This window comes from Psittacula echo (genome assembly GCF_963264785.1).
Source record: "Psittacula echo genome assembly, chromosome: 3".
Classification (NCBI taxonomy): Eukaryota; Metazoa; Chordata; class Aves; order Psittaciformes; family Psittacidae; genus Psittacula; species Psittacula echo.
Window position 1 is genome coordinate 116,503,705 of NC_137736.1, and position 18,505 is coordinate 116,522,209.

Here is an 18,505-nt window from a genome sequence, read left to right on the forward strand (position 1 = left end):
CCATAGAGAGGAAGCAGGTTTTACAGATACCCAACATAGATCTAAGCATTTTAAAACCAGCTTCCTGACCAGTGAGGAGAGCTCTTACCCCACCTGTGACCTGCTTTCCCTCTGTCCATGGGCATGCTCTCTGCAAGGCAAGCAAAGGCACTGAGGGCCACAGTGTGCCCTTTCTTCCCGCCCTGCCCTCTCGCTCTGTGAATCCCATCCAAGTTTGCCTGCCAATGTCCACTGGGCTCTGCCAGCATAAACAGTGGCAGAGGGCCACAGGGGCTGCAATTCCACTTATGAGGAGAGGAACAATAAGAGATCAGTTTGGTCCAGAAAACATATGGAAGTGGCCAAAATGGAGGTGCGACCAAAGCAAAGAGAAGACCTACAAAAATGGTACCTGTAAGGCCCCTCTGAAACACTGCAGAACCATGGTTAGATCACCTCTGCCTTCCCCAGCTCCACAGCTTGGGTGGACAGCAGTTTAGACCCTTTGAACTTGGTCCCACATGGATGCAGGGTCCAGCTTCCTCAGGGAGAGCCACCTGCCTCAGCATTGTCCGTTGGGCATCAAAACACTGAAGCCATTAGGAGCACCACGCAGGAATGGGACCTGGTCACCACCTTAGGGCAAGCCAGGGAGAATCCTCGGGGCAATGCCAGGATGAGTGGGATGGATGAAGAAATGGAAGGAAATGTGTTCCTACTCAAACCACCAAATTTGGAAGATCTTCCACCCTGTCATGTCTCTGTTTTCTCAGGATCTACACAATCCTGAGCTGAAGATTAAAGCTTGGAGTCCTATAGACACTATCTGGTTATTGTCTATGAGACTGGGACATGAATCATAGAATCATTAAAAGTAATTCCTCTTGCCACTATCCAAATAGCTTATTAGTGTTAAGGGACTAACTCAATTTGGCCTTTTGTCATTCTGAGTGCTGCTATTACAAGGCAGCAGTTTTGTGGTTTGTGGAGGGCAAATTCCCCTCCAAACAAAGGCCAAGCCAAAGCCAGGGCTTCATGCACGTCTCTGGGAGAGCGGGGTCTGGAGGCCATGCCCAAGTCTTCTCCATGCCTCAAAACCACTTAGTTTTTGGGAGCACTTTGTCACTGGGGATGGCTGAACACCTTCCCTCAGGAGACTCGCCTGGAGTGAAGAAGTGGAGGTTTTTGGGCAGGGCCTTGGGTGGCATGGTTTAGTGTGAGGTGTCCCTGCCCATGGCAGGGGGTTGGAACTGGATGAGCTTAAGGTCCTTTCCAACCCTAACTGTTCTGTGATTCTACACTGCAGTCTCTCAACATTTGGGCAAAGTGTACCTTTGTAGGTGAGATAAAGTTTCCACTCCTGATAGAAAAAAGGAGGCAGAGGAAAGGGTTCAGAGCCTAAGAAACCTAACTCTTTGTCTTAATTAAAGGTAAACTTTTGCTTTGGGGTGGCTGTGGTTAGAGCAGCAGGCAGGGACCTGACAACACAGGCTCAACAGTAAGAGAAAAGACTCTTTCTCTTCTTTTTTTTGCCAGGCATTCACTTTGGCCTCGCTCTGAAATGGCTTTGGAGCTGCAGACACCTCCATGTAAATGTTCTTAATCAAGGAAAATAAAAAAGCCCACCACGGGACATTTGTAATCCTTCTGATTTAGATGTTTTAATAATGTGCGAGTTTATCTTGGAAGATGGTGGCTGACCTGGAATTAAAAGTATGGCTCTGCCAACGTGAGACTAAGAACCCAGACAGAAGACTTAGATATAATAGCATAATATGTGTCTGTATATATATACACACGCATATAAAGACATATATATGCATGTGCTATATAAACACATCTTTAAATAATCATAAACTCCCTTTAAAAAATTATTTCAGTCCAAATTAAGGTATAGACAACATCTGATTGGCTCAGCCACCGCAGCAGAGTGGTGCCCCATGATATATTCATTTCCTATTCTGGTGTGGTTAATTGGGTATTTCGATTTAATTACCACAGTCAATAGCACTTTCAGTTGAGTGTCTTAAGTGTTCATTTAATTTACTGTAGATTTAATAAGGCAGTGGTTGTATGTTAAAGCTGTTAACCATCTGGATGGGCTGCAAAGCCCATCTCTTCTCTAGGGTAGCTGGGGCCTGATCCAAGACACACTGATGTCTACAACAGTCTTTCTGTTGACTTCAGGAGCTCTAGACCTGGGCTCCTTGGGGAGCAGGGAGGTAGGCAAATGCCTCTGGCTGTGGGCTTCCTGGCTGGGCTGTGTGAGGGAGGGTTTTTTAAGGTACCATTTCTTTTCTGTAGGAAATTTCACAAGGCAGTAATGGCAGGAAGAGCAGCCCGTGGCTCAGGGCTCGGTAATCGTGAACTGTGAGATTGGTCCTTTTGGGTTAGGATTTTAAATGGAATTTCAAGAGGCTTCTCACAGCCTGGGTAAGGAGGCAATGGGCTGCAAAATAAACACACCAGTTTGACAAGCCTCATGCAGCTGGGTTATCTATGTTACCCCTGTCACAAGGTCTGGCAGAACTGCTCATCCTCCTCCTATGAGTCACTGGCTCATGCCATGGGTCAGGAAATGTGGAGGTCTGCAGGTTTTCAGATCACTATCATACTGGGGAGCAAAAAGAGGTAAGCAGCAGATATCAGGATTGCCCCTCTTGATTTCAGAGGTTCTTTTGAACAGGAGCATGATTTGTTTAGGCAAAGGATGGTATAGCATAGGGCTGTGATTGTAAGGGCTGGACTTGATGGCCTGGGTCCTGTCCATCTTCCTGCACAGTAATTACTTGCTAAGCAGGCTTTAGTAAAACGGTAAAATACCACAGGATTGAATGTTTCAAAGATGCACTAGTGCCTAAAGATGTTTGAGTGGATTTCCAGGAACATCTGGGTCAGAAGCAGCCAAATATGATGTGTATCAATATCCTCCCCACACAGACCACATAACCTTGGGTAGAAGAGAAGAAATGGGGAAAGAAGATGGGTTTTTAGACAGAGGATGAGTAGCCAGGTTCCACAGCTCTGCCATGGGACAAGTAGGAAGAGGGTGTTTTGGAGGATCCTAGAGTAGCCCATCAGTGCAGGCCATGGTGAGGCCATTGCTTAACTCTTCCTCCAGTCAACAACTGGATTTATCCAGCAACCCCCAGTCTCATAGTGGCAGTTACATGATGTTGCCCAAACCAGGTCCATAGCTGGCTGGTTGGCAAGCTGCATGCAACATGGGAGCCACAGGTTCTTTGGGGCTGCAGAATCCCATGGCCCCCAGGCTTGAAGCCAGGCTGTGTTTAAAAACGAGCAGCAGAAACATCAGCAGGAGCAGGACTCCAGCACATGAAATCAAGTGGAGGGAATTCTGCTGCTGCAAAAAGTAGGCAAAAGGCAACTGGAGATGAATAGGCTGCCTGACAGTTGGCAGACATGCAGGCTGTCTGCCATAGATGGTAATATAGGCATTGCAACTATTATGGCATCTGAAGTCAAAAAAGCAATGAAAAGCTTTAACCTCTGCTTACCCAGGAAAACAAACAGTGGCTTCAGATGCAGTCAGTGGAGAGAAGCCTTTGCGATGCTTGTGACAGGCAAATGGTCTAGAAAACTCTGGTGGGGATTGTGGGCTGGGCTTGTGCTTTACTTGTGCTAGTTACACAGCCAGCATTAAAATTATATCACTGCTGTTATTATAGCGATATTGCTATCACTACTGTTATTTTCTTAACACATCAAGGGAGCCTGGACAGCCGCTCTTTATTTCGTACGTGAATGCAAACGGCGTTTAGATTTTTGTGGAGATCAGACACCAGACACATTCCTACATTCTTGTCTGATGTTCAATATTTTTCCATGAGTCAAGGAGAACAAGAATGGGCATATTGTGTAAATGCAAAACTCTGCCTTTTTAAACTGACACGATGGATTTCAGCCCTGCCTCTTTGTCTCTCTCCTCCAAGCAGGGGCTTTTCAGCCTGCCAGATTTTGTTACTTGCTATCCTTGCAAACAGAGGGAGGGAAGAGTCAGCCCTTGTTAATTCACTGTCCAGTTACCTAGCAGTGCTGTATCCTTAAGGACTGCTGGGGTATTTTTGCTCTTCTGAGATGGTGAAGAGCTGTTGCTTTCCTGCCAGCTCCATTGTGTTCCCTTAGTGAAAGCCTGCAACACTACAGGCACTTTAAAAAGAAGCGAGGAGTCTGTTGCAATAGGCGTCCAACAAAAGTTCCTGCTGCAATCCACACTTCCAGTAAATGCTGGTTTGTAATCCAGATTTCAGGCTCCAGGGCTGGTTCTTAATAAAAGACTGATACAGGTCAGTGTAGCTGCATCTGTTTATAGCAGTAGGAAACCTGGCTTGCTGTTGCATAGGGCTTCAGTACAGATGAGGACATGTATGCAGGCAAATACCAGCATGTATGGGGTCCCTGGAATTTGGATTCTACTCAGGGAATGTGGCAAAACACTTTCCCACCTCTGTTTTTTAAAGTACATGTGAAAAGTCCCTGACAGATGACCTAAAGACTTAAGTCATCGATGCCCACCAAAGCAACAGCTCCCCTGGAGGCTGCTCAGATTTGGTCTATGTCCGAAGCAAAACTTCACAGCCTGCCTTTCCAAAGGCTTCTCCTAAGCACAGACCACCATAGATAGAAGTCTGTGTGTAAACAAAGTGAGACTTCTTTTCTAGACAGAGATATCTTTGAATCTCTATGGAGATTTTAGCAGTCTATAAAATATGTATTCCTACACCATAAATGAGAATAAATATGAATCTGCCAAAGCAAGTCTAGTCTAAGTAATAAACAAGCAAAGTGTCACTGGAGTGCTTGGATAACCCTGAGGTTTTGGTTGGTCTTTCTGAGGTTGAAAAGTTGGTGAGTGCCCTCTGAGCATGTTTGACCCAGAGCTTCCTAGCTAAGGCTTATGAAAGAAAGGGGAGCATATGAAGGGTGAGAGGAACTAATTAGCACCAAGAATAATATGGTCATTTGGCCACTAGGAACTGGTCTGCTACCTCCGGAGTTTCATGGAGAGCAGTTTGCTGTGCAGCCCTTCAGCTGTAATGATTTCTAGTCACCATGAACTGATGTGGTAAAGGTGAAAGGTGTCACATTAGTTATCAAAATGGATATTATTTTTTATCTAGTGTAGTATTTTCTAAAGGATATTGGGATCCATATTTGGCACCTAAATAGTTGTCTGCTTTTCAGAGGTGCTGAATATGCATCAGTGTCTTTTGGAATTTAGCTGGAAACCAGGACTCGTTATTAATGTGCTTGACAGTGTCTAAATGCATGAAGAGTGTTTTTCAGAAAAACAGATAAAGTCCTTGTCATGGAACCTTACAATCAAAGAGAGAGAAACAAAGTCCAGCAAAGTACACTTAAAGACTTGGATATCTCAATGGACTTTAGATCAGTCTTAAGGAAAACATCATTTAGCAACTCAGATTCATCTGATGCGGAATCAGTTTGCTTGGTCAATCTCTTGGTTGTTTATGTCATTTAAAAGCTACTGATCTAACATCTTCCCTGAAGGAATCTGCATAGAAAAAGAGATTGACATTTCTCAAGTGCATTGTCATTGATGGCTTTCATCTCCTCCTCCTCATCGTCATATATATAGTTGACTTGGAGACAAGTCAAATTCATACATTTCCTCCATTGACTCTCTATTCAAAGTTTTTCAGTTACATACCAGATCTGTCATAGAAGTGCACAACAAAAGGATGAGGGGCAAGAAACACAAGTTGCTAACTAGGCATAAGGAAAAAAAGGGGAACTAGAGCCCAGAGAGGCTGTGGAGTATTCATCCTTGGATGTGTCCAACACTTGCCTGATGAATGTCCTAAGCAATCTGATGTAACTTTGAAGGTAGCTCTGCTTTCAGCAGGCCTGGACTGCATGATGTCCAGAGGTCCCTTCACAGCTATGTCATTTATGATCCTAAAGGAAATGTAAGGAACTCTCCACATCTTGTGATGGTTGTAGTGCCTGTGTCCAGTCTTGCAGGAGCATGTCCCCTTATCATGGTGTGTTGTGTCAGGAAGGACATGTTATTACACTCAGTCATTGCCAAATAGGGAATTTTTCTCATTTTGAATTTTCAAAGCCAGTGAACACAATTGGCTCTAGAAACAGGATCAAGACTGTTGTGGAGGAAAATAGGACTTTGAGAATGGCTGTTGTTTTTGAGGAGCCTAGAACTGCTCATTTTTCAGTGCTGTTTCTATTTGCATGAATTCACATAACAGGTGATTAGTGCACATAGGAAATATGGCATATAGGAAGCATGGATTGTCATGAATCCACTCCTGTCCCATTCACTGAAAACTATCATAGTGGCCAAAAATACCTGAAAGGTTTGTGGTGGCCCCTCGTGGTTTACCACCCCTGCTGGTGGGGATGGGCTCCTGTCCAGAACTACCACGAGCATCTTCAGTGATGAGTCTAGGATGAACAGTCCCCTTGAAGAAAGCTGTAGTCAGGATAAAGGCATTCAGTACAAAGGCTTCTTGGAGACTGGATGGCTGAGAGACGTGAGCATCTGCAACACGGAATTGTGCTGACAGTCTTAGTCACTGTGCTTCAAGCCACCAACTGTGGTGTGTGCTCAGCAGCAGGGCTTTGCCTCAGAGAGGCAGGACAAAGGAGCTGAAGTGCAGCAATGTGCAAAACCTCATCACTGGAAGGTTTGTAAGTCCCACCTTGGCGCTGTCTCCCTGAGTGTCTCCTCAGTCCATCTGAGAGTGGCTGAAGGCACTGAACCTGTCTCCCACAGACAGGCCAAGGCATGGCTGTCACATTTTCCTTCCCTCTTTTATGCCTTCCCTGCACCAGATTTGGTCTTGGCGTACTCTTCCTACCTATCCGGTGACCAGTGTAACTGTTCAATGTTACATTTTTGATGCAGAATCACCAGCTCTTGGGACACATGAACCCTATTGCCATGTAATCTCCTTTTACCAAAGAAAATCTTTTTACAAAAGCCAAGCTTTTGCTAGATGCTCTGTACTATCAAATATTCTCTTTGTTGATCAGAGAGAAAAGGAAAGCCAGAAAACTTATTTTCACTTTCTTCAGAAATCTCTCCATGCATTTGACTTGTCTGCTTGTGCAAACATCTTTTATTTATCCTCTCAATGCTTCTCATCATTTTTCACATTCCTTTTAAGCATAACCCCGTAAGCTTTTCAGTACCTGAATGATTGGGCTGGGGTTTTTTTAGCTTGTAGATGCCTTTTTCTTACCCCAGACTGCTCCTGGTTCCCTCTAACCACTCTGACCTCCTGGAACATTCCTTCCTGGGTGGTTGTTTGTTTCCAAACCTTTCCATTCACCCTCTCTGGTCATCTTCCTTGGTTTGGATTCTTTCAACCTTCTCATAAAAATACCAAGGTGGTACTCAAAGAAAGACCAAATAATGAAAAATCACCTGAATGGCAACATGTGTTAGACCAAGACAAGGCATTCGGGGCTCCCAAAACCTGCTGATGATCTTCCCTTCTCTCAGACTGATTTCCACGATTCATTCTTGTTCTGTCATTCTGTCTGTGTTTCCAGGCTAAAACCAAAACTCAGGAGTACAATTAGTAGTAGGCATTTCAGTACTGTTCAAATGACTCCCATTTTTACAGTTCTCTTCCAGACTTCTAAAGTGTTGGAAATACAGTAGGCTTGAAACACAGCCAGATACGTGTCCTTTCTAAACCCTGCAGCATCTCATCAATAGCAAGGACAAATATATCAGGGGAAGATACACAATCACCTTGATAAGCCTGCAAAAACCACCTCTCCTCCCCCTAATGTCTTCCTCCCCTGCCCACTGACCACTGTAGCAGTCCCCATAAACTGGTTTGAACCTTGATGTTTAATATTTCATATCCCTTTTTAAATATTTTATTGTCACCTTCTGTAAGTCAGCATCTTCCCATCTCCAAACAAATGCTCAGTCCCTCTTTAGATCTTGCTGAGGTCTGGATCTGTCAGTAGTTCCTTAGGCTATATCCTCACTGGAAGAAAAGGTTTAGCATTTCATTGGGATTGAATTTGCTGCTGTTCAAGTTTGCTAAATACCCTCCAGTTCTGTAGTTATTCTGTTAGTCTTGTTACATAAACTTTCATACTTTTCTCTTTTATTTGTCCCTTCTATTGTCCATTCTCTTCAAAGGAATATCTTCAAAGCTCTTAAATTGTTGCTGTTACTTATCTGCAAACCTCTCTCATTTTGCCTGTTCTGCTCATATAGGTCAAACTCTTAGTGGGGTGCACTTGCCCTGTTCTGACACTGCATGTTTAAGCTGAAGGTTTTGAAAATGGCTGTTAAGAACCGCTTTTACTTAATGTCCTTCTTCATGGAGTGAACATGCATGATGGGGAGAGGTAGGGGAAGATACTAATACAGGTCAAACCCAACCATCAAGCAAGTGCAGCAACCTTGTTAGAGATGTTCTCTTACCACAGGCCTGGATTTGATCCTAAATATCACTTCTCCAGTGAAGTTTTTGGCAGAGGATCAGGACTCCTGCCTCCTAACAAGAAGCCATTTTGCCAGTTGCTCATTAAGAGTCTTAGTTGATCCAGTGACGGAAGGCAGTTCTTACTGAAGCAGACCCTCCTTGTCCTGGCTGATAGAGTCTGATGCTGGAAGCATGACTGAGTATTGTGCCGAAGGGATCTTTTTCATCCAATTGACAAGTGATGAGTGTATCTCCTGTGAACTGTAACGTACCCTGCAGAAGACCTCAAGGCCAAACAGTTGGCATGAGTGTCCTATGTGAAGCATTGATTTGCAGGAAGAGAGAAATAGTCTAAATATTTGCTTATTTTCCAAGGCTGGGTGGATGGCTGCTGCCTTCCTCCACTGATTGAACCTTTGATACCAAGCGTTGCATAGGAGATAGGTAGATGCTTAGACAGGTAGTAAAAGCCCGTGTACGGGCATGCATATATTCTCTAATGAAGCTACAAAGCCTTTGCACACCAGTTTGGAAGAGATGCTGGGCGCATAAACCAGGACAAGAATGCTCTCAACAGCCTTTCCTTATATGAAATCTGCTGTGCCATTGATCTCTAAAAGGCAAATCGAATAACAGCAGCCACATTTTCAAGGATTAGGAGCTTCCTGTACAAGACAGTATGTGTTTTTAATACTTTAAGCTGACTTATGAAACTGGTAAACAATGTGGAGGGTGGTGTTGGATGACCTCTTTTACATGCCTGATCATCTTGTCAACATTTATAATGCATTTGATATTTCCTTCTCATCAGGATAGGATCAGTTAAGCAGCCGCATTTCCCAAAGCTCAGGTTGCATTATGCTTTGTTCCACATTTCATGGTAATAAACATTGACATAAATTTCTGTAGGTTTCACATAAAGTGATGGTTAATTTATTCATGGTTGAAAAGGATCTTAAAAAAGGAAAGAAACAAAAGGAACAGAAAAGACTTCTCCAGAAGACAAATGCACAGCTTGCAGGAGAAGAAATACAGATCTTTCATGCCTATTTGTTTTGCACACAGTAATGACTGCTACATTCTGATTAGCAATCTTGACCTAGTTAAAGTGCTATTGTTTCTCTGTGTTCCTATTCTTCTCAAAGAGTGTGGCTAGACATGATATTTTATAATCCATCAGATGTAAAATCTGCATAAAAAATATAATTATTGTGCTTCAGCAACTTGGACCAAAGCCCTGACTTTATATTTCTAGGCAGTACACTGTGAATAATACGGATGCATTTTTAGGTTGGTATGTTCAGTTGGCAAGATATGTGATTTTTCCATAAACGAAGGTGAATTGTGAGATTTCTAACATACTGATTACTATTCCAGCCTTGTTCACAGCTAATGAGAATTAAGTGGATACTTGTCAGCCAAGGAACATTCTTATTTGTTACTAAGAATTCAGTTTTAGTGCCACTTATTACAGTAAACGGACAAAAACTTGTGTTACCTCTCAGTCAGCATTGTTCTTGACAGTGGTGCTTATACTTAAGGATCAAGCAGAGCTAGGACCCAGTGCAAGAAGCCTGAGTATCTTCCCAAAGAGCTTACAATCAGAAAGAGAGGGATGGGTGATGGGGAGGTTTGGGACAGAGCAGGAAGAACCTGGAGTGTGAAACAGCATCTACTGCTCTTGCACAGCTCTTTGCTACCATGGTTGGACGTTGATCCAGCCATGGTGCTGTGCTGTGAGGATACACCAGCTCTGAGTGTGCCCAGGGCCTCCGCTCTGTCACTCATCCTGCATGAAGAATTAATGCCATTTCCCAGATCAGCATCGTCCAGCAGATTGGACTTCCTGAGCTTGGAGTGCTGAAGTCTCTCTGAAGACAACTGTCACGCTCACATTCTCAGCCGTGTCAGGTAGAAGATGCAAATGATGATAAAAGATGAAAAATAAATACTCTTTCACTGTGCAGAGAAAGTGCAGAGCAGAGGGGCTGGGGAGGGGTGCTCAGAAGAGGACCATGCTACTGAGATCTTCAGGAGAGGCATCAAGGTGAACCTGGGTGTGGGCAAGAGCAGGAAAAACCAGAGGCACCAGATTTCAGGAGGTAGAAACAGCAGTAATGGGAGTCCTTCTGCCTGTTCCAAAAAAGCATGTCTGTATGAACAGGCCAGAAGGATGCATGTGTCATGACGTTAGGATCTGTTACAGCCCTGGAGGTGGCAGCTCAGGGCAGTGGCTCCTCCTTGTTGTTGTGTCAGCCCCAGGTGCCTTGGTGGCTCCAAAACTGACAGTGGTGTGGGTCCCAAGGGGTAAAAAAGCGAGGGGGTGCCTGGTCCTCCTGCACACTGGGAAGATATCTGCAAGAGGGAGGCTCGGTACTGATAAACCCCAGTTCCTGCCTGGAAAGGTTTAGACTGGATGTTAGTAAAAAGTTCTTCACTAAAAGGGTTGTCAAGCATTGGAACAGTCTTCCAGAGAAGTAGGTGAGTTGCCATCCCTGGAGGTATTTAAAAGATGAGTAGATGCGGTGCTTAGGGACATGGTTTAGTGGTGGGCTTGACTGTGTTAGGTTAAAGGTTGGGCTTGATGATCTTAAAGGTCTTTTCCAACCTAAACGATTCTCTGATTCTCAGCTCTGGACACAGACTGGCAGCAAACACTATGTACCACTATTTCAACAATGAGAGCTGCTGTCATTCAGGATCAGGCCCTAAGTCCCAGGTGGTTTGCTGGGCCCAGCCTTGGGATGCAAAGATGCTTTCACAGCATAAATAGAAGTAGCGCTCAGCATGTTTCCTCCTTTGGAATTAATTCTTTCTCTTTTTTTGGCCACTTTCATTGTTTGAATATTTTCTGTATTTTTCATGTAATTCCTTTACTCCTTTCCCTCCCCAGATACATGAAGGATTGTGTTTACAGTGCAGCTATAGATACAGTCAGCACATACTGTGAGAAAGTCTAGGAAGTGCAAAAGGGACCTTTTAAAGTGGATTTGTCTGCTGCTTTTATATTAAAAGCATAAAATCCAAAGCTGCTTTTTTAACATCAGAAATATTACTCCACATGAGCTGCTAACGCTGCCGTGCTGCTTGCTTCACAAAGTGTGATCATCGCTTGGAGTTTAAGTTAGCAGCACATTATGAGTTTTGTCGCTGTTGTTCCACCACACAAGCTAAGAAAGCTGAAAACCTTAGTTGGAAAATAAGAGAGATGGGAGAACAAAGGTGATAGATCTTCCTTTTGCATCTTCAGCTAATGAGGATTAGTGAAGACTTAAAACCATCACACTCTTGATATTTTCTATGTAGTTTACTTGGAGCATTTTGGTATTTTGGTCCAGTCTTAAGTGTCTGGCTATAAACATGCTGAGATGGCAGTCAGATGGTGCTGCTTGTACAATGGCTTGCACTGGGAAATGAGTATTTTTGGATCTGCAGGCACTATGGAGGTACTTGGGCAAGTCAGAGGGACAGGCTGTCTTTTGCTTGTCCCATGAGCTGTGAAAATCAAGCCTGCTGCATGGTTAACCTACGACTTACGTCAAGCACTCTGCTCCTACTACACATCATTAAATGAAGTAAAAAGCAAATTCAAAAGGAAATCCTAGTGAAGAGGCTGTGTGAAGCACACGAAAAATAAGACTTTCAGTGAAAGTGAAGCCAGAAAGTCCTTATCATTTCCTGCTGCCACGGCCAAATGCTTTACTTGGCCATAACGTGCAGTCCCTGTGGGAAGGAATACAAGGCGATGGGTAATGTCAGAACTGGATCAAAGATGTGATGAAAATATGGTTAAATATGGATATTTTGGAGAAAACAATCTGTAACATTTCTCACTGACAAATTGCTTTTGTACCAAAGAAGTTTTTGTTTCTTCTGAAAAAAACTTTTGAGCCAGACAAAAAAAAAAATCAATATTCAGCAAAATCCACTAATTTTACATTTAGTAAGAAATGACAACCAAAAGAAAAGTGGTTTGCTTGGGTTTTGTTTTTTGTTTTTAAGAGGAATTATTTGATACCAGATTTCAATGAGCCCCAGTTATTAGCTCAGCGGAACTCCTGCTGATTCGGCCTGGTGTCAGGGAGCATTAAAGAAGCTGCCACTCTTAAATCCCTTTAAGGACTCAGAATAAGTTTTAAATAGAAACTAATTGCCCCTCTGCACAGGACGTGGTGCGCCATGGGTTGTTCAGACCAAGTCATCTCTAGAGTTTTGCCCTCTGTTGTTAACGTCCTGCTCACCATCAGGCTCATCAGGTCTTACAATAACACAGGCTGCCAGGAAACGCGTGTCCTCTTTGATGGTTCATGCAGTACTGCCCACCTACCTGCGGGATGGAGCTTTGCATGGAGAGCTTCCTCCTCTCCTGCTTACTGTCATGTCACTCATTTCCCATCACAGAGCCTTTCAGTATTACGCGGTTCAAGCAGTGTGAGATGTGTAATCACCAGCCTGTTTGATCTGAGGAATGTGCCTCTGTGTTAGAGAAACTTTGGTTTTATGTTTACTGACACAAGTCAATCCTGGCTTGCAAATTGGAAGAGATGGAGCTTGAAATCTGGCAAGGTCTGTTTTTACCCTCTGAAGAGCCTGTGCTTTGCTTGGGGGAAAAGGGCTTGAGTACTGACTTGCAATCGGGAGTTGAAAAAAGTGATTGCTAGAAAACTGCAGAGATTTGAGTAATCGAACCTTGCTCCCTTCCCTTCTGAAAACAGATGAAACAGCAAGACAGAGGGACTTGTGATGGACACTGCTCATCTCGCTGAACGAATGCATAGAATCATAGCATAGTTTGGGTTGGAAGGGACCTTCAAAGCTCATCTAGTCCAACCCCCATGCAATGAGCAGAGACATCTTTATCTAGATCAGATTGCCGAGAACCACATCCAGCCTGGTCTTAAATATTGCATAACTGGTAACAGCTCAGTACAAGGGGGGAGAGTGAGCTTCATTGCTGCGGGCTGCTCACATCCTTCCCATGCGCTTGCCCTCCATATCTCCAGCTTCCGGGAGATGTGAAAGCAGAACCTTTCCAGCAGACTCAGTGAAGTCCCCTGAGAGTCCCTTCCACCTTTGCAGCCTTATTTCTGTGTTAAATTGGGGACTTCTATTGACCAAGGTGTTGTCAGCATTCATAGGGCAGTGTTTGCAAGGTTTTGGGGAGGTGTGATAAGCCAGCACTTGTTACTTCTTCTTTAGGAATGCATCGTACCCTTTTTGGTGGCACAGTAGCAGAACAGATGTCATGAAACCAGGAGTCCTCCCGCCCATGTCGAGGGAGGGAGCGCTTGGTTAAGGGATGTGTCTGGAGATGGTGGTGCTCTCTCTGGCTCTGCTGCTGACTTGTGCGTGTCACCAGGCAAACCACTTCACAGCTCATATCTGCTAGCAGCTAGTTCAGCTGAAGATGAAAAACAACTACTAAGCACGACACAGTGTAATACCCACGTTTGTGATTGTATCAGAAAGCCTGGTGCAGGTGCTCTGAAAACGTGAAAACATTTTAAACAGTTCCCTCTGCTTCCAAATGTTAAACAAAAGCAAAATTAACTCAGAAATGCGTATTAACCACATAAAGCATAAATGTATGCAGAGGATACATTATTCATTACCTGTTCAGTCTTCCTGTCAGCAGCACATCTGAAAGCAAAATGAGCTGCCAAGTCATGTCTTCTGATGACCTGGGGACTTCCCCATTTCCCAGGAAGATGAATTTGGGGACATGAGAATGATTTCTAATAAACACTGGCAGCGAAGATAATGGTAAAAGGAAGTGCAGCTTCTGTGGGGTTTTTTTGCAAAGGAAAGTACAGTGACTCATGTGTCAGAAGGAACACGATAACCAAAGACAGTCCATGCTCTTTGCAAGTGACCACCCAAATCGCTTCCCCTGGGGCACATCTAATGACAATTAGTTGCTCTTGAAGGCACAAGGTCTGTGGACTTGTACAACTAGGCACCAACATGTCTGTCCTTATGAAATGAAAACATCAATCTGTGATTCAAAAGCTATGCTGGAAACTTAGCTTGAGATATGAGATGAGATTTTCAGTGTTGGAGAGAGAAATTACAAGCTTTATTTTTAAGGGCTAAACTCAGTGACCTGCTGATGCAATGGAAGGATAAGTGGGTATGGAGGAAATATATATTTGTCAGTTGAGCTCTTTGCAAGCAACTCAGTGGTATTCACACCAGACTAAAAGTATTCACACTTGGAGTTTTCTGGAAAGAGCCCAGAAAGATAAGCCTGAAGTTGAGGGCAATAGAGGCCACAACAGAGTATGAGGTACCCATGAACTTCTGTACACAAAACAGCATGATACAGATAATGTGATGGGAAGATCTCATAAGTCATCCTTGCTCACTTGACTGGAAAATTAGAGTTCTCAGCGTTCCCTCTGCCCATCACCAACCACCTCCCAAGGTATGGCAGTTTGCACTGCTGCTGTTTTCTCACTGGCACACAGGTGATGTCAGATATCGTGTCCTGCTGCCTCTGAGGCTGGTGCGTTCCTGCCCGGGTGCACAAAGGCGGGAGATGAGCTGTGTTTCCCTGCAGATCCCTGACATTGCTCACGGCTGAAATAACTATGGTGTATGTACCGAGTGAGGGCTGCGTGTATGTTCTGTGCTTGGTGCGCACACCTCTAATGTGCTGTAGATAAAGATGTGACTGCTGTGTTTGCTTAAAAGCAATCTATTCTTTTGTGAGCCATGTTCAGAGCACCTCCACTTGTATCTACACATTGCTTGAGGGCATATGCACCAAACTGTTCAGCTCATGGGACTATGTCTTCATTATGCGTGTGGGGAGTGTGAATTTGTGTGTTCAGCCGTGGCAGATCAGTGTGGATCGGGTGGACCAGAGCCATGAACCTCTTTTCCTGCAGTAGGTCCACAGGGCTTGTGAGCAGATGAAAGTAGTGCTCTAAGTGTTCAAGGAAAAGGAAATAGAGTTATAGTTCTCAGAGCAGTGTTGCGTGGACTGTGTGGTTTATAGCAGATGTTTCAGGACATAAACAATTAGGGCTTAATGTATTAATATATGTCTCTGAAAAATAATCCAGCAGTATATCATGGGCCAGACCCTTGGCTGACATAGCCTGATACGGTTCCAGTGGCTTCATTTTCAGTTTTCAACGTGCTGACATCTAACATCTTTAATTATATACATCTCTGGCCAGTATAGAGCTATCTGAGATGGGGATGCCTGGATCTTGTGTGTGCCATTAAAATGTGTCCTAGGACCTTTGGACTCAACAGCAGTCCAAAATGGTCTTTTGGATCATCAAGAGTGTAATTCTGCAACACTGGATAGGCACAAGTACGGATTTCATGAGTGCATTAATCTCTGCTGTCTAAAAATACTTTAGATCTATCTGACACAGTTACACGGGAGCAAATCTAGGGCAGATATGCCCTAGGCTTTGCCAGCTACAGCTCTGGCCACCTCCCTACATGCACTCGCATGGGGGAAACAGGGTCTGTGGTCAACAGAAGTGCTGGGAAAATGCTGGTGTCTACAAGGACAGGGTGGTGGTGGCAGGGAGATGTCTCACAGCATATTTTGCTACAGTTCTGCATAGTTTCATTGACTGAGAAAGCCCAGAATAGCTTTGTGTACTATGCAGTGCTTGCTTTCCTGTTGTCTTCTAGCAAACAGACTACAGATTGTTTCTTCAGTGTCATCTAATGATTTTATTTTCTCTGCTTCTTTCAGCTCCAAGGCTCCTTGAAGAGAAAGTTGGTGGTAAATCTGTCACCTGTCAACAACAAGAGGCCCAATGGTGTTTCAGAGAGCTCCTTCCTTGACATTAAAAGGATAAGAGTGGGTGATAATATCTCAGTGGGACAAGGTGGACAACATGTTAACAATTGCCAAAGCCAATCAATGTCAGGAGCTATGTCTGTGGGGCAAGGATCACAAAGAAAGGCTAACAACCTAGCAAATAATACACATGCAAGTGGGAATGGCATGTTTAATATGACTTTGAAAGAGGTAAAGAAAGAACCAGGAGAAACGATGTCCTGCAGCAAACACTTAGATGGACAGACATCCCATGAGAACATGTTCCCTAACAGATATGGGGAAGACTCGTGGGAACAAATGATGGATCTGGAGCTTCAGGAGCTATTTAATGAACTGACTAACATATCAGTGCCACCAATGAGTGATCTTGAGCTAGAGAATATGATAAATGCCACCATAAAACAAGATGAGCCATTCAACATTGACCTTGGACAGCAGAACCAGAGGGGCCCTGTGAGATCTCTGCAGATGGATAAGATGGTGATAAAAAGTGAATATGCACCAGGCATGAATCAGGCTCCTGTGGGCTCCCCACAGATGAGGCCTTCTTCTACAGGTCCAGCCTTCACTATGGCCACCACTGCCATGTCCACCTCTTCACCCATCCCTTCGGTGCCTCAGAGTCAAACACAGGTATCGCAGGTTTCTTCTGCATCCAGTCGGCCATTGCCCAACTGGCAGGAGGTCTCTCATGCACAGCAGCTCAAACAGATTGCAGCCAACCGGCAGCAACATGCCTTGATTCAGCAGCAACAGCAGCAGCAGAACCAGACAGCCAACTGGTCCACTCTGTCTCCATCAGGACCTTCCCCTGGACCCTTCATGCAAGAGAAAATCCCCAGTCCTTCTTTTCGCCAGCAGCAGTTCAGCCCACAAAGCTCAGCAATGCTTGGGGTACCAGTGAATGGAAACCAGTCGAAAGGGATGAACAACTATGTTTATAAACCAACCACTCCCCAGAGCAATCCCATGGACATAATCATGCAACAGAAGCCTCAGGACCTCAACAGGAACTTTATTAACAGCGCTCAGCCACCACTAGAGCAGCATCATGGCAACACAAAGCCTTTGTTTCACTTTAACTCAGAGCAAACAAACCAGCAGATGCCTTCAGTTTTGGGTTCCCAAAACAAGCCTGCCCTTCTGCACTACACGCAGCAGGCACAGGGTTCAGCCCCTGTGCAACAGCCACAGCAACAGCAGCAACAACAGCCACAGCAGCAACCTGCTCAACCTCTCCAGAACCAGTCTCTTCAAAGGCCACCTAATGTACCCCTAGCACTGCAGCAAAAAATGATGCTTCAGAAAATGCAGCAAAGCCAGCAAATCTCAGGTTTGCAGTATCCAGTCTCTCAGCAGCACAGACAGGTAAGGCAAATTCCCTCTTATCTGTTAGAAAATCATTCTGGTCTGAGTGGTCAAAAGGCTTTTGCAGCCTGGCCTCATTCCTCCAGGGTGTATGGCTGGCAGATAATAGCCATCTCAGCACGTATTTCCACGGAGCTGGTGATGGCACGTTTGGTACCCATTCAGGTATATTATGGATGCACATTTATACATAGTTCAAGAAAGACAAGTTTATAACACTTTTTTCTGCATGCAATGGAGTATGTCATTACTATATGTACTATGTAGACACTTGTCAGAAAGGTGAAATAGTAGGGCAGATGCAAGCTTATTTTGGACCCCTATCTTAAGTATTCTAGCTTACAAGAATTTAGGTTCTTTTGAATTGCAAAATTTTAATTAATTCCTATATTATCTTAGGTGATGTATTTTACAACATTAGTTTATGCGCCATCATTTTCTTCAGGGAGGCAGGGTTAGGAAATTCTGCTTTTAGATATCTTTTGACTGACGTGACAAAAATGCTGTTTGCACATTTGTTATCTGTTTGGCAGAGAAAAACTAGGACTTATCTGTGAGCTTTATAAACACCCATCACACTTCTGGGAATATTCTGTGGATAAAATATGTGCCTAGATATGAAGGTGAAGGTTGCCACAGATATGTCTACAATTATATACCACATGGCCAGCTCCCACTGTGTTATCATGGAACAGTGCTCTGACAAAATCAGTCGTTATAGCTCAGTTGTGGTCTGACAAAATCACTGTGCACCAGGACCCCAAGTTTCAGACCTGCCAATCGAAGTCTGAATTTGCAGCCTCACTCTACCACAGAGACTGTAAACCAGGTGCAAACCAAGTAAGACGTGTTTGATCGTGGGACATTCAAGCCACTCTGAGGAGTTTTTGTGGGA

At 44.2% G+C, this 18,505-nt stretch overlaps 1 protein-coding gene across 1 annotated transcript in view; it reads left to right on the plus strand.

The window, feature by feature from the left end:
- Window positions 1–18,505, plus strand: part of MAML2 (mastermind like transcriptional coactivator 2) — a gene marked incomplete at its 5' end in the record, with an annotated part of 208,411 nt that overhangs the window by 128,399 nt on the left and 61,507 nt on the right. The window contains one exon of the mRNA XM_080613157.1: window positions 16,153–17,610. Within this exon, the coding sequence (XP_080469283.1) occupies window positions 16,153–17,610 (1,458 nt within the window). The remainder of the gene's footprint in view (window positions 1–16,152; window positions 17,611–18,505) is intronic.